Source organism: Lagopus muta, chromosome 4 (assembly GCF_023343835.1).
Source record: "Lagopus muta isolate bLagMut1 chromosome 4, bLagMut1 primary, whole genome shotgun sequence".
Taxonomy (NCBI): domain Eukaryota; kingdom Metazoa; phylum Chordata; class Aves; order Galliformes; family Phasianidae; genus Lagopus; species Lagopus muta.
The window spans coordinates 66120607-66143025 of record NC_064436.1 but is presented as its reverse complement, the minus strand read 5'-3'; the positions used below and the strand labels follow the sequence as shown (position 1 = coordinate 66143025).

The following is a 22419-nucleotide window of genomic DNA, read 5'->3' as shown; positions in this document are numbered from 1 at the left end:
TGGAACAGATGGCAGTGCCCCAGTGCTCTTTTTATTCTTTTGTATATAATTTATTGTTCCTGCTTGGTTAGACTGGAGTAACTAGGTTGATGTCATGGTCTTTTGGATGTTGCTTTTAAGGCTAAGTACCCAAGATGAGGGAAAAAATTAGATGTCCATTAACTAAGATTTAAAATAGCTAATTAAGATAGCAGCTGATGCATAGCTAAGCAATAGTTAAAATAAATAGCTGGTGCATAGCTAAGCAATAGCTAGGATAAATAGCTGATGCACAGATGTATGCATCATCTTAATGGTCTGCAGAGAAACAAGTAAATTAACAATACTGTGTGAAGGAGAGCATGGCTGTAATCGTATCTCGGATAGCTGTCGTATTCATAAGTATAAGTAGTCAATGATGACAAGTCAATTACAAATATGTACTTACAAGAGGAAGGCCATGAGAAAGAAAAATATTTTCTTCCCCTTTATCAATTATTTGATGGACTTCAGTCATATTCCCACTGTATTCATTATTTTAAGGTGTTTTATTTAAGCAGTCTTAAAGAATTTTGGTATCTTGAGCAAGTAGGCACGTGTATTCATCAAAGATTTGGATGTTACCTTCGTATATGTGGAAAGTATCACATTTGGTTGCCATTTGTGCTATGATAAAAATACAGAGCTATTCTAAAGATATAAAACTTGAATTGCCTGCATAAAGATTTTATTTTATTGATGGTTTTGGGAAGGGTTGAATCCAGTGTTGTTTTCTGAAGTTTTAGCAATGGGCAGTGATCTGTTCACGTTAATTTATCCATTTCTCTAATTACTCCTTGACGTGTCCTTGTTATCCCCGTTCCCTGCCAGGAAGCCCCACTGAGCTCATCCTGGCTCCAAGCAGCTATGTGACACTGCAGCAGCATCAACACCCCAAAATCACACAGTCACAGTTTGAGCTGGAAGGGACCTTTAAAGACCATCTGGTCCAACTCCCTTGCAATGAGCAGGGACACACACAGCTCCATCAGGTGCTCAGAGCTCCGTCCAGCCTGACCTTGAGTGTGTCCAAGGACGGAGCATCCACCACTCCTCTGGGCAATCCGTGCCAGTGCCGTTACTATCCTCATGGTAAAATAATTGTAAAATAATGCTCCTAAAAACCAACAGGCTTATTTGTCTTGCAGAGCCGTAAGTGAGATGACTCTGACCCTAATGTTTGGAAAATGCAGATGGAGGTGGGTGGGAAAAATGAACGCCTGCACTTCACTTCTGTACTCACATGGATGGACTGTGTGTGTGTACTGCAGGTGCATGGAGTTACTGTCCTTTTTATGACCAGATGCTGCTGTGGATAGGGTAAGTGCAGGGGAAAATCTATCTGCTTCAAGATCATTAGGAGTTCTGCTGCTGAGTGAAACACCAGCGCAGTTTTAACCTGAATGCCAATTTGCAGCATCACTGCTGTGAGAGCATCAGGTAAAATCAATGGGAGTGTTAGAAATAAGCTCTTGGTGCCATTAAAAGGTAAACAACCTGCCCAGGTCTTCTCGGATCAGCCTCAGCGCTACAGAGAGTTGCTTTCCTGGGGAAGGACAAAAATGAGTTCTTCCTGTCTTTGAACATCCCTTCTGTTGATGCTGCAGGGATTGGCAGCATCACTAACTAGTGAAATGCCACCAGTACACGTATAAGAAATACCAGAAACAAAATATATTCCCTATGGGAGGGAAAAAAAGAGGCCAATAATGTTTCAAAATATTTTCTGGAAAGTTTTTCATTATTGAATTTTAAAAAATCTTTTTTTTTTCTTTAAACATGAAATGTATTTGAAATGTAACTCTTTCTTTATATTTTCAGGACAGTATTTCTATCCAGAAAGCATTGCTGGCCCTGATGTGCACCCAATAAAGGATGGCAGTTAACCCTGGCCTGCAGGGTCTTTAAGGCTGTGTGAGACCCACAGAATCATAGAAAGACTTGGGTTGGAGGGGTCTTTAAAGATCATCGAGTCCCAACCCCACTTCTGTGGGTAGAGTTACCAGCCACCAGACCAGGTTGCCCAGGGTCCATTGGCATCTCATTGGGCTGCCAATTTCCCACTGAGAAGAGATAGAATTTAGATTAAAAACAGTTTAGAAGCCATCTGTGATCCCTAATGCACTGCATCCACTGTGTTGTGTTGTTCTTTTGGGTCTTCAAACCCGGTCATCAGGTCTAAAGAGACGCATTTACAGAGGCATAAATGACAGATTCCAAAGTAATTTTTTTTTTTTTTTTTTTTTTTTCCAGTTGTAAGCACACATCCTGCAACAAGTGGAACAAGTTCTAGGAGCTCTAGAGCTGAGAAAGTCCAAGTTCAAATGAAAAACTGAGACTTTACTAGCTAGGTATAAGACTTTATATACGTGGCCCTGGGCAGCCTGGTGTGGTGGTTGGCAACCCTGCCCATGGCAGGAGGGTTGAAACTAGATGATCTTTGAGATCCTTTTCAACCCAGGCCATTCTCTGATTCTCTGATTCTATCATACAGCATAAGTTGAGGGGTTTGTGTTGTTTTTTTTTAATCTTGCTTTATCCTAGTGATGTTTTTCCAAAACAAATAGCTGTGCCACTGACTCCAGTTCAGTTTCCTGCCTCTAGCTGTCGAGATGGCTGAGAGTTAACCACCCTAAGAGATTTCTACTGAGCTGATTTTCAATGGATGAGAGCACTGCAGGAGGAAACTCAAACATCCCTACCACCCATTCAAACAGCAGCATGAACTGTAAAGATTTCCTGTATCCTGAAGAGCAGTATGATAAGGATTGGGCTCTGGGACTGGGGCAGGTGTGCCAGGAGGGGTCAGGTCCTGTCTATAATAGATGGGATGAGCTGATTTGGCTCTTTCCATAGGGCTCCACGCTTGCTCAAGCTGCACACGTAGCTTTCGATTGGCAAGTTGTATGGACAAATGCTATTACTGATGCAGTAAAACTAGGAATAAGTTGCTCCTGTTTCTGCTTTCTCTATTTGATCAGCAAAACGCACACAGAGAGAGATCGATAGACAGAGAAATGTATTAGAACAGATGGTATTTGCCCACGCCTCGCAGCTGTCTGGCTAAATAGCAATATTGATCCTGTAAATAATGACATCCCTAAAATATTGTCTGTATTCTTTGAGCAATAAATGTAGGCCTTGGGGCATGAATGTCTCCACTGAATGCATTTCACTCAGGAAAAGCATTGCTATCCTCCACAGAGCACCTGCAGAATGGGCTCTCTCACATTGACCACATCTTATTTATTTCTCTTGCAGTACCAAATGAAAACCAGAAAGGTAATCAGATTTCTTTTCCCTCTTTTTTAATATGTGGTCCAGAATTTATTTAATCCAGAAATGTTGAAGTCTTCTAAGCAGCCGCTGACTTAAAGAGGCTTATTTGTCCCTTTATAACTAAAATATCCCAAATCTGGAGGATTTAAAACAGCAAGTTTTAAAGTAGGAACACTGCACACTTAGTAAGGAAGGGCTTGTATTACAGAACTGAAGAACACATCACAGCTCTACCAAAGCTGTGGAAGACTTTGGGCCAAATTACATGCTCTGCCCTTTCTTCCATACCCTGGTGACTTGTGATCCTGAGGGTTCAGTACTGAGGCTGGTCCTGTTTAATATATTTATTGATGATCTGCATGAGGGGATTGAGATTGTCTAATTAAGATTGCAGATGGCACCAAGTTGGGAGGAAATCTGTCCGCAGGTAGGAATGCCCTACACAGGAATCTGGATAGGCCAGTTATATGAGATTCAACAAGACCAAGTGCTGGGTCCTGCACTTTGGTCACAACAACCCCATGCAGTGCTACAGGCTTGGGGCAGAATTGTACTTCTTACCATCTCAGCAGAGAAAAATGTTAAATAACAACTTGCTCTTCAATAATACAAGAATTTGGGTGTACAAGATTTTGGTAAGGAGCTGACAGATTTGGATTCCTTGCTGGACTGGTCCAATCCTCACTAAACCATACATAAACTCAAGAAGAAAATGGAAAGATCCTCTCTGAAAAGCTGCACTCCATTAAGGATAAGAGGAAGGCAAAGCTCCTTTTTCAAGCAAGGAATTAAGGTAGTAAGACAAGTGTCACAGTGTACTGTCTGCATCTACAGTGGTGCTTTTCAATTTAATTTGTCATTTCCAAATACATCATGTTGGAATTAAACTGGATGGTTTATTAGAACCTGATTAGCAGAAGACTCTGCACTGTAGCATATCTTACAAGCTACTGAAATTAAGGCTTTGAAAATGTTTTAGGGGAATTTATGCTTAATTACCGATTTTGATGTTTGATGTTAGTTTTTTTTAATCAGCCTTGCACTGGAAGAGTACCATGAGGGAATGAGGAGGTTGGTGTTGGTGTACAAAGAAGGGATGATCCCAGTTGCAGATACTTTGGCTTCTGTGATATTTTTATGCATGACCAAGTTTACATGCACATTTTTACAGATACAGCATTGGATTAACTCTGAATTTGGAGTGATTAAAGAATATTCCTAATTCAACATCCCAAGTTGAACTGGATATTAACAGCTCCTCCAGACTTACTGATTACATACAGATGGGCAAAGAGAAGGCTTTCCTCGTTTGCGAGATGGTTCTGACTATATGTTTAAAGGATATTAATTCTCATTATACCTGATTAATACTCATTACAGCTCATTTTTCTTACTGGTTATAATGTGCTCATGTTCTCTTTATCACTTGGGTTGGAATCATTTGTTTTAATACATGGAGCAGACATACTCTGTGCTGCCTGCTCAATTATTTCAGTTTCCTTCTATGTCAGGTTCCACAGTACAATAATTAGATCATAAAACGAGACCCACAGAGACAATAATAAAAACCTGACCGGTGGTAAAACTTGTTTGATAACATGGAACAAGGTGAATCACTTTAACTAAACTCTTAATTTATTTCTCCTTAGTTAATTCAGCTTAATTAGATAACCTGCTAACCAAAGGTTAATTCAGTCCTACCTGAAGCACTCTACTATTGTATCTGTGTTGCTGTTCTTTTCTTCCTTTTTGAACAATACTAGTGCTTTATTTCCCCTCTTCCTCATTAATTTTACTGCTGCTGTTGATCTTCCTAGACATATTTGTTTTCTCCAAGGCCAAGCTAATCCATAATTCAGTGCAAGTGGCCAATCAGCTGTGCATTACCCACAGTACAGAAAGCAATGCCAGGGTTTGCGTGCAGGGATGGATTGCAACCTCTCACCATGAAAAGCATTGGGTAACAGGGAAAGGTAACAGGGAATGCTGCGATATCGCACCCTAAATAGTCACAGCTTCCCTGCCTTGGGCACTGGAAGGACATCTCTTGCCATTTGTTTTGGATTTGTTTTGCAATGTCATCTTCAAAAAATATGTCACTGCTCTTCTTCCTGAGCAGACACAGCAGCCTTGTTACTACAGGCTTTTTGAGTCTGTTTTGGAAAGCAGCTTAAAAAGCTGAAGTCAAATCAAAACCAGAGGTGTTAAAATCAAATGCAGCAAACACAACTGAAAGGAAAGCAAGGGAAGGGATTGTGCTATGCTACATTTGTGTGGCCTCACCTCACTGTGAACAGGTTTGGGAACACAATATAAGGATATAAAACCACTAGAGAGCATCCAAAGGAGAGTTGTGGAAATGGTGAAGGTCCTAGAAGGTAATGTGTATGAAGAGCAGCTGAGATCCCTTGGTTTGTTCAGTCTGAAGAAGAGGAGGCTGAGGGGAGGCCTCAGGACAGCCTAGAAGTGAGGTGTTTTCTGGTAACAACAACAGAGAATGGCATGGAGTTGTGTCAGGGAAGAGTGGGAAAGGACTTTACATGCCATTCAACTCCAACTCCCTGTCATAGGCAGGGACACCTCCCACCAGATCAGGATGCCCAAAGCCCCACCAGGCATCACAGAATCACAGAATAGCCAGGGTTGGAAGGGACCTCAAGGATCATGAATCTCCAACCCTCTGCCCCATGCAGGGCCTCCAACCTCCACAATTAATACTCGACCAGGCTGCCCAGGGCCCCATCCAACCTGGCCTTGAACACCTCCAGGGACAGAGCTTCCACAACCTCTCTGGGCAGCTGTTCCATTGCCTTGTGTTGATGAGAAGGGAATCTGTGCCAAAATCTGCACAAAACCTCCAGAACCAGTGCAGACACCAATCTTTCTCCAGCACTGCAGATGTTTTAATTCTAACCCTGTGGTACACTGAAATGCACATGCAGCCTCTCTGCTCAAAGTTCCCCCAGCAGAGAAGGCTGTCACAGAAGTACCAGGCTGTGCCACAAGCATCTTAAGCACCCAGAGAAGCTGAAGAATTAAACCTGCCGTGCTCAGGCTTAGATTTAACGAGCCCCTGCTAAGCACAGAGCTGGATGAGATCATATTTGGTCTGAGGCCAGAAAGAAATGGTGCGGTAATGGTTTCATTGGCTTTTTGAGAAGGGGCTGCCTGACTTCAGAGAGTCAACAGCAACACTCCTCCTGCTAATCTCATTTTCAGAAGCGTGCTGTGTGAGAAGAAGCTTCCTCACAAAGTTTTGCTTGATTGCTCTCTGTTTATCTAGAATTACATTAGGAGTCCAAGACTATCTGAAAACAGCCCACGGCAATCCAGACGGAGTTGTGATTTTGTGAACAGCTTCAGCAGCATCAGATTTGTGAGAAGAGAAACTTCAGCACTTCCAGCAAGTTGTTGGCTGGATGGTAGCCAGTTTGGTCACTGTGAAGTGCTTCAGAATTAACAGAATGGATGTCCAGGAAAGGCAAAATTTAAAGAAAGACAAAATTATTTTACACACACAGGTTTCAGACATCAGATTTAAGAGAGGTGAACGGCAAGTGCTGCAACTAACAAGTGATGGTTAGAGAATCTGGTTAATGTAAAATAAAGTAGTGTATTTACCTTAAGCGAAAAGAAATCAAATGCAACAGGGTCTGGATGCAGTGCCCATGTAAGGGGAAAAAGCAGACAGAAGCTTTTAGTGGAATCAGAGCACAAGTTAGTCTCAACAAGTATTTTGTGTTGTTCCCAAAATAGTCACCTTAAGATGAACATCTGTTATAACAGCTCTTTATTTCAGTGTCTATTACACAAAAAGAGGGCTTGCATTTTGACACCAGAATCATGCAAAGCACCTATACACAGAGAACAAGATACTGAACAAGTGTCTCTCTCCTGCTACATATGGTAAACTTAGGCAGGAAGACTCGGTTTTCCCTTGCATTCCACTCTATCCTTCTACAAATCAACCAGCTGTGAGAGGTGATAATTAACCTTCATTCTAAACCAAATAATTTGCCACTGAACACTGCCCTAAAATGCTCAAATGTGCTTTTGTAAACTTCATCAAGTGCCCAGTTCTGCTCTCATTATACAAGGATGAAATCCCGAATATCTCCAGCTACTGGAACAGACTTTAATCAGAGGTACTAGATCAATGCAGTTGTAGAACAGAATTTGGCTCAAAGGATGAACATCTCTTCCACACAGAGGCCCCAAAAAGGCCCCTTTTAATGTCCCAGACACAGGGATGCAATGTCCTTAGGCTCAGAGATTTGTCATATGCACAGAGGATTAACTAGACATCCTCAACTATTAAAAAACAGTGGTATAGAAAAATAAAAGGCATAAAATACCGAACCAAAAAGGTTCCAAATAAGGCATCAGTCGGTCCCAACTGGATGTGCTCCCATTATGCACATCATCCTCCCAGCCAGAGTGGTTAAGGATGATTTATTAGGACAGTAACACCAATCACCGAGCACTAAGAGCGACCAGGAAGGTTCAAGTTCAGTTCAAAAAAAGGAAAAACAGAAAACAACAACAGAATTCAAAAAGTATTCTTTTTTTTTTTGGTAAATATTTCTTAGAAAATAAAATAAAAACGTTAAAGCAATTCGTTTAACTGATTCTTTAAAAAAAGGACAACATTCTTGTAAAGTAAAAATATATATATATCTGGAAATAGAGCATCTCTTTTTTTTTGTTGTTTTGTTTTTCTAAAAAGACATTCAGTATCATATCAGCGGATTCTGACCGACTCCCCGTCCACCTCCTGCGATAACCGCTGCTCTTAAGGCATAACGTCAGGTTGGCACCGTTACAACAGCTGAATCAAACTGGCCGAAGGCAAAGCGGAGCGGGCCGAACCGCCGCCATCAGCGAGGCTGCTTCTCCCGCACGCTGACCGAGCCGTCCTCCATGCCGAAGTACACCACCTCCGCCATGTCGATGAACAGCCCCGTCTCCACCACGCCTGGGAACAAGAGTTCATCAGCCAATCAGTCAGTGAGCCAATTAAGCCACCCAGAGGGAAATGGACAGGCTGGCGAAGTGGGCCTCTAGTGAGAATCTAATGAGGTTCAATAAGGCCAAGTGCAGGGCGCTGCAATTGGGTCGGGGCAATCGCAGGTATTTATACGGATCTCCTTGAGAGCAGCCATGTGGAGAAGGACTTGGGGGTCCTGGCAGATCAGAAGCTGGACATGAGCCAGCAGTGTGTGCTTGCAGCCCAGAAGGCCAACTGTGTTCTGGGCTGCATTAAAAAAGGGGGGGTCAGCAGGGAGAGGGAGGTGATTGTCCCCCTCTACTCGGCTCTTGTGAGGCCCCATCTGCAGTGCTGTGTCCAGGCCTGGGGCCCACAGTACAGGAAGATGTGGAGCTTCTGCAGCAGGTCCAGAGGAGGGCACTAAGATGATCAGAGGGCTGGAGCAGCTCTCCTGTGAGGAAAGGTTGAGGGAACTGGGCTTGTTTAGCTTGGAGAAGAGAAGGCTCACTGTGGCCTTCCAGTACTTGAAGGGAGCTTCTAAATAGGACGGGGAATGGCTGTTTACGAGGGTGGATAGTGATAGGACAAGGGGGAATGGTTTTAAATTGAGACAGGGGAGGTTTAGGTCAGATATTAGGAGGAAGTTTTTCACACAGAGGCTGGTGATGCACTGGAACAGGTTGCCCAAGGAGGCTGTGGATGCCCCATCCCTGGAGGCATCCAAGGCCAGGCTGGATGTGGCTCTGGGCAGCCTGGCCTGCTGGTTGGTGACCCTGCACACAGCAGGGGGTTGGAACTGGGTGATCATTGTGGTCCTTTTCAACCCAGGCCATTCTATGATTCTATGAATTAGTGCCAGAACCACCCCAGTGCTGGAATCTTCTGGGAGGTGTCTGACATGGGTGATCTTTCATCAACCACACAGGGAGCATCTGGGAAGTCTTTTCCTTGCAGCTGACTCCAGAGGAAACTCTCTCCACAGAGTAAGGAACAATGTTAAGACAAAGCAGATCTGATACTACATCTGCAATTTGTGGCCCATTAGCAGATGTACTTTTGGTTGAATTTAATTACATAATTATGGGATGCTCTTAGCCTCACAATGGCCACTGAGCCACAGTCAGATCCTGTTAGCACCCAGGCTAGCAGCTTCCAAACCAAGCAGATGGAAAACATGAGCCAGCTGCAGGGGCTTGTATAAAACCTCCAGGCTTTGCTCCCATCCAGACTCCTTAGGAGAGATCTGGAAAAAATTATTCTCTGAAAGAGTGGTGATGCATTGGAGTAGCCTGCCCAGGGAAGTGGTCTGGAGTCACTGTCCCTGGAGATGTTCAAGAGCTATGGAGATGTAGCACTGACAGACATGGTTAGTGGGCATGGTGGGGATGGGTTGATGGTTGGATTAGATGATCTTAGAGGTCTTTTCCAACCTTATTGATTCTATGAATCACACTGAAACTTCCTCTGGCAGAGGGGAGAATATCCTCCTTCTCATATTGATTAAGGCTTTGATACCATTAAGGCTTTGATACCATAGATATTAGGACTGCAGAAAAGCCCATGAGAAGTTAACCACATTAAGAGGAGTTAAGGGCAAAATGGGTTTGAAGCCTGTCATGGTTCTATGTTTTTGACCAAAGAAGAGGGGAAAAAAAGAAGAGCATCAAAGTGTTGCTCATGCAGTTGGTCTTTCCTTACACAGAGGAAAAAATGGCCTGGGGATGTCATTACCTCTATTTTGAGGCACATGAAATCCTCAAACAACTCTAATGTTTGCAATTCACAGTGATGCAGAACTCTACAGCCCTCAGAGTCCCTTCAGGTGGCAGCCTGCTGACACACGTGGCACTCAGCTTGCCAAGGCCCCCAGAGGCAGAGGCCACCAACACTCAGAGCCAGCACCAAGTATGCTGGGCAAGCCCTCATTTCACCAACAACTCCTGCTGCAATCCAGGACCTGTATGTAAACACTCATATTGGTTGCTTGCACAGCCAAGCCTCAAACCCAATTCCTACCAGATGAACACACTCCAAGAAGGCTGAAGAAAAAAAAAGTAGGACAAGGCAACCACATGTAAAGTGCACAGAGCCCTGCTATCACCAGTATATCCAGACTTTAACAATTCTGCTCTTCCACTTCTGGGTAGGGAAGATGCTCTTTTCCTCTTAGCAGGCTCACTTACGAGCTCATGGTTAGACCACAGCATGCTGAAACCACCTCCAATCTGTCTCTTTCCCCTTCATCCCTCTTGACTGAGAGATGCAAGAAGGAGCCCATGAAAAGACTCTGTGTTTTGTTTCTGCAGAACCAGCCACCGTTTCTCTTGTGCACAGAAAGAATTCTAATAAAATACATTTGTGCAGCCATGGACTGAAACTGCATTAAGGTACAGAGAGCACTGCACCAGGACAGCCCACACTAGCAGTGCCACCAGTCTATTTACATCAGACACTGGTTTGTTTAGATCAGTTCTTGCCGAAGGTCTTAACCTGCCATCTACTGTCGGCTGTGAGCAAGTGCCAGGTAATTATTCAGACTGCAAAGGCATCAGGACAAGCCAAGGCAGAGGTAACACACCAGCAATTTGCTCCTACATCCAGACAAAAGGAAATGGGTATGGTTTCAGCAAATCAGCCTCCTAATAAGCACTGAAGGAAGCAAAGCTAATAAACAGAAGCAACTTGAAGTAATCAGGGACAGACACTTCACTCAGCCTAAACCCATGGCTTCTGCCCAAAGCTGTACTCTAATCGTGGTGCTACTTCATGCAGACATGGAGGTCTGTGCAACAGGATCCCACCCTGCTCCTGCTCTGGTAAGACACAAAAAGCAGTAAAGCTAATGGTAGCTCTGCTGTGCACAGTAGTGGGCAGACAGCTATCTGGGATAAACTCAAAATATTTAAAGATGCACTCAAAAGCCAACCAGATTCAAGAGCAGACTTTCACCAAAATATCCAGCCAAGACATACAGATGGGACTGAGCAAGCCTCTGTATGTTGCTTTGCTGAAGTGTCACCACCCTTGGGCTTAATGATCCAGAAACAGCTCATGAACAACAGAAACAGTCTCATGCTCCTAGCTCCCAAGGTCAGGGATTTCTAGTACAGACCAAGCCTTAGCCTTTGGTCTTTAACAGCACAGACATTACCTGGTATCATTTTTATGGCAGTGTTCACTTTGCTCCACTCGTGAACCTTGTCAAACTTCCAGTCCAGGATGAAGTTCCCATTGTCTGTCACCACGGGACCCTGGGAAGCAAACCTATGTCAGCACCACAAGTTCCTGTTGTACCAAGCACAGCCTTACACCGGGAGCCATCCCTGCTGCAACAGTGTAGAGAAGGTCATCATTTGAGTAAATAAGGGCACAGTCCACTGCTCCATACAAACAATAACCCTGTAACCCGTTGCCCAAGGCAGCTGTGCCTTCCTTGTTCTATGCCTTGCCTTGCCTATGGTTCACAGATAATCACACAAAAGCTGGAAAAATTGATATGATTTCATCAATAGAGGATAGAGGATCCTTTCCACAAGATCCACTAGAGATATGTCCTTAGCAGGCAACTATAGGCAACTGAAGCCCAAACAAGACTTCTGCACCCTCGTGATAAGGGTGGGCTGTTGCATTCCACAGGGAGGTTTTGGAGATGAAGGACTGATGGCCTTTGGTGCCTCAGATGTGCCCAACACTCTCTCAAGTCCCAAAGTTGAGTCCTTTTAACAAAGATGAGACAGCTGGGGCTGAGAATAAGGAGTTTCAGCAGCCCTGAGCAGGGTTTGTAAACCACACATGCTGGGAAGGACCAGGGGGTAAGACCACCGCATGAGACAGAATCTCCAAGGACACAGCTCATGCTGGAGCACTGGGATCTGCATTCCCCAGGCAAGGCTGGTCTTGAGCTCATGGAAGACAAGTGGCTTTCTCTTCTCAGGCTCCTAAATATAGCTCCTCAACCTCTTGGGCCAAGGGATTAAACTTATTAAAAGTGCTCAGCCTTCAGATGTTAGCTCCAGCTGTAACTGGAGACAGTCCTCTCTTCCTTTGCCACATGCATTGGTCAAGCCCCACTGTTCAAGCCAGAATAGGACAGTGGAGACAAAGCAGGCTCAGTTTTTAGTCCACTCTTGCTCTGTGTGTCACACAGCAGCTTGGGGTCTCCAAGAGCTGCCCACCTAACTCAATACACTTTGGCAGCACAGACTGCCCTCCAGCCTTAAACATTCTTGCAGAGCAACAACTTGAGTATTTGTGAGATGGAGAACCCAGCAGGACAGAGAGTGTTTCCACAAAAACAGCAACCTGTGCTCTGGATGGCAGGTTGGTTGTGGCCAAGGAGAGACACAGAGCAGCCCTCAGACACGGAACAGCCACCTTATTCTCACTGTTCAGAGCTGCTTGCTCTAGGAGACATAAGACTTAACCAAGCAACCCCAACATCTAAACACACAGTTCATTAAGTACAATTAAAGGAAACAGATTTGATCAGATGAAAGATCTTCTTGGCCACACTCAGGTGGCTTTGTGGGCCACAGAGGGATCAAGGACACTCACTGCTTTGCTAACAGCCATCCGCAGCTCTGCAGCACCTCCAAAGTTTTTGGTCAGGGCTCTGGTGACAGGGACGTAAGCCATGGGGATGACTTCAATAGGGATTCCCTTCTTCCACTGCTCCCCAAGGCTCTCTGATTTTTTCCTGAGGTTTGAGGAGGGATCAGTGTTAATTGTCACCACCATTAACAATGCACTTATCACATTCTTTCTCACACATCCCTCAGGTGTAAGGCCCTGGAGGGCATGGCAATCAGTTTGCACGTGCACTCACGTAGGAAGAATCAGCTTAGTGCACGAAGCTCTGCTCATAAGCCCTGTTTTGACACATTTTGGACAAGCAGGATGGAAGTTTTCAACAGTCCTGCAGCTGCACGCACAGAAGGGTAAATTTATTCCATGCTGACAATCACTATGCTCAGAAAAAGCAGAGCAGCCTTTTCCCCCCAAGCTCTGCTGACTTCTAAGCAGGCCTGCTGAGATGACAATTAAGGAAAAAAAAACAAATTCAATTGCTGAAGCACTGGGAGTTAAGCTCATTTCCACCAATTCTTGTTCCCCTGACACACTAGGATTGTAGCAGTCTAACACAGGGCCATCCAAATATTTCCACACAAAGAATAGTAATATTTTACCTGTAATCAGCAATAACAATGAAGCATTTTGCATATCCTGCAACTATCTTCTCCTGTGTCAAGCAACCACTGCAAGGGAAGAAAAAAAAAACAACTAAACATTAGCCTGCTCCTCAGTGCAGCTCAAGGACACCCAGCACCTGTGCCACATACAGACATACAGACAGCAAGGCTCACCCGCCTCCTTTGATCAGGTTAAGATCAGAGTCCACCTCATCCGCTCCATCAATGGCAACATCAAGCTGTAGGAAGACAAGAAACTCAGTATGAAAACCTCACCCAGCTCACTGGAGTTTATGCCAGCCCAACCAGAGATGAGTGTCTGCTCAGCCACCCAAGGAAACCAGCCCCAGTTCAACCACAAGCATGCAAAAATTGAGAAAAGAAACAAAACAAAACCAACTGTTGGCCTGCAAGGCAAGTCTCTTCAGCCTCCAGTTTTCTCAGCTAAGGATCTGCATGACAGCTGGGGTTTCCCAGCAAAAATGTTTGTGACAACACTTCAGCAATGCAACATCCCCTGCCAGCAAGCCCCAGGCTGGAAGAGAAGGCCACTAGCTTAGCACCCTACTTGTCATTTTAAGTGACCACCCAGAGATGAGCACTGCCCTTCTTGGTCACCTCACGGGATCAGCAGTTGGGATTTTAGAGCATCTGCAGCCTCACCTCACTGCAAGGTGTGTGCAGTTTGGGGCACCGCAATATAAGGACATGAATATTAGAGAGCCTCCAAAAGAAGGATTTGGGTTTGCATTTTGAGTGGTGCTGTGTGGAGCCAGGGGTTGGACCCTATGGTCCTTGTATGTCCCTTCCAACTCAGAATACTTTATAATTCTACAATTCAGTGATTTTTGTTTTGTGGAAAATGGAGGAGCCTGGTTCAGTAGACAGGACAGTCTTCTGTCCCTGCTCTGTACTGGCCTGGGTCCTACCAGTCACCATAAACCAGTCTTTCAGCCAGACCACAGCTTTGAGGAAACTACATTCAGGAGCAAAAAAAACCAAAAAAAGACAGTTCTCTCACGTTCTGCAGTTTTTATCCTCAGCAAGGACAGATGAGCCTGGAGCTTTATGAAGGACTGGGTTAGAGGGAGGTCAGTAAGGTCTCAATCCTGCAGTCCCACTTACCTCTGGATGTCGGTCCAGGTCACTTAGTGTTAAGCCATTCTGCAGGATCAGCTGACGGGCCTGTGCACCAAGAACACAGCAAACACTATTTACCAGCAGCAGGAAAGGAAATCAGACTCGTCGTGTCGTTCTCCTTGCTGCCACATGGATGGGGGCTGCAGTGCTGCATCCTGAGCTCGCTGAGGGGCTGCAATCAGCAGCAGAAATGTATGGCATGGAGGAAATGATGCTTCCAGACCAGAATTTTTTCATCAAAATAATGCTGATTTGAACTGAAATGCTTAGATGGTGCAAAGGGATGGGGCTGCATCCAGGTCTCTCCATACTGAACAGCATGGGGCTAACAGCCTGGTGGGAGACACCTGTATTTAAGCATGAAGGCAGGTATGGGATTCTCGAGTTCCCTCTGATTTCCTTTGGCTGAAAAATTGGAGCAGGAAAACGAAATATTTACATCATATGGGACTAACAATGAAAATGTTTTTCATACTGAAAAGAAGCAAACAACAGAAAAGCAAAAAAGAAAAGCATAACTCATAGAAAAAGTGTGGAACATCTCCTGAAATAGCTCTTTGGTGGCTGTGATCTATTTTTTTTCAAAGTGGCTGTGAGTTTCCCTCTAGAAGCAATAGAACACGAAGAAAATGCAGTTATGCTCCCTTTGGTCCATTCATTGGCTTCTTAAGTGGAAGTTCAAGCTTACAGAACCTGAAATGAGTTAAATTTTACATCTCACAAATCATTGCCTGTATTTGACCTTGCACAAAACTCTTTTCAAGACTGAACTTTGGCTATTCAGAGAAACGTGTGTCACAGCCTAGAATTCATCCCAAGCTTTACCTGCTAACAAAGTGCACCAGCTATACATATTGGCATCCTGGAAACAATTACAAGAATTAGCCAGGAGTAGTCCCAGCAGTGAGATACAACCCCAATCTTTTACATTACAGTAGCACTCCTTAGCATGCAGTTTTAAAACCTGTGGGCTGTGGGTTCTAGATCATACTATGCACTAGACTTGCCCTGTCACAAGCTCACAAAATAGAAAAGACCGCCATCAGTGGGTTTACATTCACAATATGGTGTTCATGTACAAAGATTTCAAAGATCTGGGAACTGAAAGCATTGAAAAATGCTGTGCTGTACATGCAGGCTGGACCCTTAACAGGCTCAGAGTCAATAGTGTGGAAACGAGGTGGCTCTCTTCAGGCTCTCTGCTTGCAAAGTGATGAGAGCAGACTGGCAGGAATCCAAAGCAGAGCTCCCACAGTAGGGGACAAAGCGGCAGAAACTGCACAGCGCTGGCCTACCCACAAGGACCAGGTTAACCTCACTGCCCAGCACTGGGAATCCAATGCAGTCCAAGGCACATTAGCTGGCTGGAAGGGTGGGTCCTTTTGGGATTAGATGAGTGACAGGTCGTTGCCAAGATTGGCTTCGCTCCATGCTCTCGGCAGGCATCCAGGTGAAAAGAAGAAACAACGCAAAAGCCAAGGGATGGATACTTACCCTGACACTAGCTTTAGTGGTGGTGATGGAATAACCCAACCTTACAACAGGGAAGGGAGAAGAATAAAAGCCCACTGAAAGCAATTCTTCCTTGCCAGTGACCTCAGGCAGCCATTTACACCTGTACACAGCGAAAATAAGATGCTGTTTTGCTGACTTGGGAATGCTTTGCTCCTAATTGGTAGAGGTTGAACTACGTGATCTCAGTGGCCTTTTACAACCTTAAAGATTCTGTGAGGTCTAAGAGGCTGCACAAGATAAGAATCAGCCCCATGCTGGGGGGATTTGTGCTCACCCTTTACCACCAACCATGTTGTTTCACCACTAAGAAATTCTGATGTTACACAAATACTTCAAGGCAAGGCAGACTCCAGCCCACACTCACCGTGTGATCTTTATCAATATTTTCTGTAAGACCTAACAACTGAACTCAAAGGAGCTTCCCTAGGTTCAAATGGCAGGTGACATCCCCAGGTGGGGATCACTTGAGACAGATTGAAGAGAGATTGCCACTGTAGTGTATGTATGAAACAGAAGTAATGGTAAGTCCTCCAGTGGACAAAGGTACAACCCTAGAATCCACATCAGGACCAAGAAAAGGATAAATGCCCAATTCACTGACTGGGACACTGTCATCTAGCCTTGAAACCCTGCAGGTAGTCTCTGTCCTGCCAGCTGGTGATGTCACCTTTCCCTGCCCCAAGGGAACAAGGTGCACAGCTGCTTATCAGCAGCACATTTCCACCTCAGGGAAATGTGGCAGAGAGAGCAAAGCTATTTGCCTGAAGGCATGGAAGCAGCTCAAAAGCTTTCTGAGCAGTTTTACCACTGAGCCACATTTTCCCTCTTCCCTCCATCTTTCTCAACAACTAGGTTGGTAAGAACTGATCTCTGCAAAAGTTGCACTGTGAAGGAAAAATTAAGCTGATGTCTCTTCTGCAGTATTTTGCAAAACCCAGCTGATGTACTCAGTCAAGCTCCTCTTGGAAACACAAAAGCTTGCACCAAGATTTGTATAGCTTTCAGGGCCTGATATGGAATCAAAGGAGATTTTTGCATTATGTGCTTGGTTCACCACTGTCAAAGGAATGACCGTGTATGTGAGCACCCGGGCTGGAATAAAACCAAGGAGGAAGGAGCTTACCTGGAAAGACGTAGGGATGCAGACAATTGTCAGGTTCTCTTGTTTAACCCGCTCAGCTGTACGAAGAAAGCAGAAGACTCAATTTGTTCACTGCAGAATAAAAATCACACCAGCTTTCTCTTTAAGAAATCTCAGTTCAGAACAGCCCCTCTGAATCACTGCAATTACTTGCTTGGCTTGCAAATAACTCAGTCATGCTCAAAGCACAAACAGGTGCCACCCTGCAAAGCTAAGGCTCCTTTTTCACAGAGATGTTTGAACGCCCATCAAAACCCAGCCCCTGACACAGCCATTAACCTTCATGTCTCCAGCAACAGAGCAAGGGTTGTGCTTCGTCAGCAAAACATCACCTGGGAACTCAGCCCCACTCCCACTCGCGCTCCATTAGACAGGTTTTGCTGTGCTCCTTGTAAACAGAGCTGCAGCAGCTGTCTGAGAAGTTTTCTGGCTTGTTGCCTTGGGGACATCATGTCCACTTCTTATGAAACATTTAAATATATAGCAGGCAAATGACTAATAAAATATTGCACTAAATGGGAGGAAATATTTCCTCCGTCGGGTTAACCTCAAATGACTAAAATCTATTACTAAGATATAATTATGGACAAAATGTTATTTTAGCAAATATAATACTTAGGGTTGAGCCAAAAGCCTGAGAGTCAGCAACAGAGCAAAGAGGTGGGCTGTAAACTTCAAGGCAACCCCACTGCCAGGGTTAAAATGTAATACACAGAGCTGTGTGCTGTTAGAACTCTAATCTCAGTAGACTCAAAAAGCTGCATTTGTTTAGAGATGGATGCAGTGTTGAAGTGGAGAATGGCTGTAACACTGAGCCAAACCCAGACTGCTGAATGGCAGCTCTCAAGCCACCTCCCAGACAAATCTGTGCGTGGGGTGATGTGGGTGCAAGCAAGCAGGTCCCACCCTGATCCCATGTTTCCTTTGCTCTACTCTAAGCCCTGCTCTGGGCCAGCTCTACCCAAGAAGCTGGGGTCATGCAGGTAGGACACTCTGAGCTCTGCTTCTAAACAGGAGCCCCAAGGCTGAAAAGAAACTTTAGATTTCAATACCCTCTGTAATGAGGCTTGATGATAATTATCTTCACATTCGCTTTGCAAAATTGCATTTCCCTCTCTTGAATATTTTGCGAAGAAGCTGAAATGTTCTGAAAGACACCTTGAGCTAACTAGTCCCCCAGGGCCAGCAGATCAACCCAGCTGCAGGGTATAAAAAAGACGCAGCCAGATTTCAACCCTTGTTCTGCTTACGCCTCAGCAGGACCCTCAGTGTGAATACTGTGGATGTAAGCAAGCAGCATGAGCTGCATACAAATGGGTTAACAGAAGCAGAGCAGCTGCATGGCCCAAAGCCACAAAGCAAGTCAAGACATGGCAGAGCTGGAACGAAAAGGGAGATTTTTAGCTCCAGTTTGCGGTGGGTGCCAATAAAGTTCATTCCTTGGCCCTCCAGGGAGAGCAGGTGGCAATGCTCAGCCCTGCCAAGCAAAGTCAAGGAAACCAATCCCTGCTCATGTCTCCATATGCAATCAATTTGGACCACGAACCTTCAGCTTCAAGGACAAAGCAGTGGGTGAATACCCCTAAAGCATGAGCTCCCAGTCCTGATCATTTAGGGTTGGTTTTCAATTAGCCGAGGGCAGCTGGACAAGAGGACTTCCTGCAGCAGGGGAGCATCCTACCTAATCGATGCACTGCGTGGACAATTGTAGAACCACTCCCGATGCCAAGAACTTGGTTGTTCTGCAAATCAAAAAGAGACAGAGGAGAGCTGTTAACAGGGCTTCTTCTGCTTTTCCCAGACTCTGTATTTTGGCTACATGCAAGGGGACACCGCGTGTTAGCATGCTTCAGACATGGAAGGGAACTCTCCAGCATGGCAGGGCAGCTGCTTCCTCTAGGAGAGGGTGGCTATGAGATTTTAAGCAACTCACCCACTCCTTAAAAGACATGTGGTCACTAAACATCATTGTGCTCTGGCTCTTGAGGCATTCAGTGCATTCTCACTGCTTGTTACTGGCAGCCTCAGCACCACTAATCAGAGTTTGAATTCCAACTAATCCTTGAGGAATTGTGATGAGGGCTGTAAAAAGAAAGCAGGGCTTTTCCTCCCCCACAAAAACCCAGTGCAGAGGAAGAAGACTGACAACCACTTCCACAACTTCCTCATCACCACATTTGCACGGGAACTGGCAGCTCAGTCTTTGAGTGTTGCTAGCCAGCAGCAATTTTGAAACAAAGTCCCAGCCCTGGCAGAAGACAAGCCTTTTCCTTCTGAAAGCAGGCGATAGGAAACCATCAGCTCTGCGGCACAACGGCAGGCAACACAGCACTCCATCCAGAGTGCTCCTGTTGGAAAGCCAGGAAATCCACACAACCCACAGAGGAAAAAGCTGAAACAACCTCAAGATAACATCTCCCAAAGAAGCCACATAGTAATAGTGCCGGGCTGTTGCCAACAGTATGGTTAGCAAACAGTACGGATGCAAAGAAGAGGGTAGTGGTTCCTAGAGGATAATGAACACCACCCTCTAGAAGTGTGTAAGTGGCTGCAAGAGAGTCCAGCGACACTTGAAAGAAGGGTGAGCCTGGCAGCGTGTGCTGGAGAGGATCACAGCTCAGCCCTGGGCTTTCTCTGCATCTGGTCTGGCTTACAGATCACTGTGGCCTCATCCACAACACACACGCGCTTCTAAAGCATGCCACAGGCTGAGGGTGCATGGATTTATTACCTCCCAAGAGGATGCTCTATATAAGTCTGCAGTTATTATCCTCTCAACCTCCCATCCAGCCAGAGCTACCTGCTGCCTCTTGTACACTCATTTTCATTTAATTGCCCCTTCTCTGGATGGGATCCAAAGCTGAAATTGACTTAAGGAGACACAATATTGCTACAGAGACTTCAGATGCTCAATTTCAACCCAGCTGGAGTTGCAGGCACAGGCACACAGCTGCTGAGTGTCACTTCTTGGATGTTAAGCAGCTTAGGAACTATCCTCCATGTGCAACAAGTTGTGGACAGTGCCACAGCTACAGCATTTCAATCAACTGAAATGTTACTGGGACATGAGCCTGCCTGGAAAGGTGGAGCTCAGGGCATTGCAGTCCCCCAGGATTAATGATTTCCCTCTCTTCTGCACATTGAAAGCTTAGAAAAAAATAAAACAGTTCTCAGAAACCCAGCATAGAACAGGTCCAGCCCTTCCTAACCAGCGTGACTCTGCAAAAGGGGAAAGGAACAGGTCACAGCCATATGCTTGCAACACTGCCAGCAGCACTACTACGGGAGAAAGCCTATAGCACCCAGTGTTTCTGGATTTCAGTTGCCAGAGCCAAGCGCAGCAGCTGCAAGGGGAGAGGAGCGAGGCTCATTTTTGGCCACGTATGAGGCAGTTTGGACTCCTTGCCCTCAACTCCAAGGGCTGGGGCAGCTTCTTGAGTGCCTTAAAGGGACAGTGAGAGCCTCATTTTCCTCTTAGGTATCTTCAGTCCACTGTGGAAGTCATACCTACCTTTAATTAAATTTTAAAAGGGAGACAAAAAACTCTCCTCTGCTAATCCTCCCAGTTCCTCACAAGTTCTGCCATGGGCTGCCCAAGGAGCTGCTCTTTGGGACGGCTGTGAGCAAGGGTAACAGCCCCAACATCGGAGTGGAGAATGAGACTTGTCCTGCACAACCAAGCCTGAACACCACAGCATCTTCCAAAAGGAGTCTGCAGCTGTGTTTCTAAAGTCAGCATTTTTGAAGATTACAAAGCTCCTTCTGCTAGCAGTGATAGCAACGGCTGCACACAAAGCTGTTGCAAAAAGCAGCTGCACCCTCCTGATATTAGTTGAAGAGGAGGCAGATTTTCTGCAATAGCTGAGAGTTTCCAGCTGTTCAGTGGGGACTCCAAACTTGCTTCTCTACCACTGCTTCATACCAACTCACACAGCAAATATTGCAGTGCTACTTCCACTGCTGCCTGTTTTACTGAATCGTTAACCAGACCCTCAACTTTAATCAGTTGGGATGCAGACAGAAACATCACCATAAGTTTGCTTAACCATAGAATAGCGCAAAAGTTGCATTTTGCTGCAAAACCCTAAGTGTACAACTCCAAGGTTTGCTTTCAGCCAGGAGCTGATGCACACCAGGCTCCCGTCACTTCCAGCTTTGGAGGAGGAAGGAAAGGCTGTAAAATAAGTGAAATATTTACGGGACAGGATGGAGCCTAATGACAACTGGGTCTGGGGGCAGCAGGAAGGAAGAGGGTTTTTTCCCCTAAATGCTCACATCAGGCTCCTTGATGCTCTTTCATCACTGCTGTTGCAACATAGCTTGCACAGCAAACACCAAGATAAACCACCGCTCAGCTTTAACCATTGACCCTCCAAGTGCTCACCATCAGCCTGTGCAGCTCCAGCCCTACCTGAGCACGGAGGGAACGCTCACAGCCCGGCAGAGGACTGGGAGCACCCCTGATCAGGGCTCAGAGCACCCCAAGCTTTGGGACAGGCGCTTTAGCCCGAGCTTTTCCCCCAGCCCATCTCGCAGCGGTGGGCAAAGGGAAAGTTACGAGGCAAGACCAGGCTCCTAACTCGTGCGAAGCAGGGAAGGCAGGCGATGAGAAGCCCCGGGTGCCTCACCTGGACGTGCTTGTCCACCGCCGCGCAGGCTGCCAGCCTCTTGGCCTCCTCAGCCATGGTGCCGCCGGGCCGCCCGCGGCTGAAGGCTCTCCGCCCGCCGGCCCTGGCCCTGGCCCTGCCCCTCCCCGGCGGCCGGGCAGCCAGGGGCGTGCTGCGGAGCGGGCCGAGCCGGACGGGGAGCCGCATGCCGCCGCGGCCCGCCCCCGGGGGGCTCTCCCGTGCGGGCTGCAGGCCTGGGCCGAGCCGGCTCACTTCCACTCCTCCTTCTCCTCCTCGCTGTTCTCCTCCTCCTCTTTCGGGAGGCTGGGACTTGTAGTGCGGCGAGCCGCGAACTACAGCTCCCACAATGCATGACAGAGCGCGGCGCGGCAACGCGTGTGTACGGCGATTTGTCACTGAGGCGGGGGTCGGGGCTCTCCTGTAGGGCGCGTGGAAGCGTTTCCTCCTGGGCCCACAGCGCCTCAAGGACCCGGAGGGGATCCAGAGGAGGGCGTGAGAACGTGCGGAGGATGGAGTGCCTCT

General features: G+C 46.1%; 1 protein-coding gene across 1 annotated transcript; it reads right to left on the bottom strand.

The window, feature by feature from the left end:
• Positions 1–7070: 7070 nt before the first annotated feature.
• On the bottom strand, positions 7071–22170 carry RPIA (ribose 5-phosphate isomerase A). The gene is made up of 9 exons (XM_048942185.1): positions 21898–22170; positions 18951–19011; positions 17252–17307; positions 14599–14658; positions 13648–13712; positions 13471–13539; positions 12839–12980; positions 11436–11535; positions 7071–8272 (listed from the first exon to the last, which is right to left on the bottom strand). Exons 1-9 carry the CDS (start codon positions 22081–22083, stop codon positions 8175–8177), a joined length of 837 nt encoding a protein of 278 aa, XP_048798142.1. The 5' UTR covers positions 22084–22170; the 3' UTR covers positions 7071–8174.
• Positions 22171–22419: the final 249 nt, after the last annotated feature.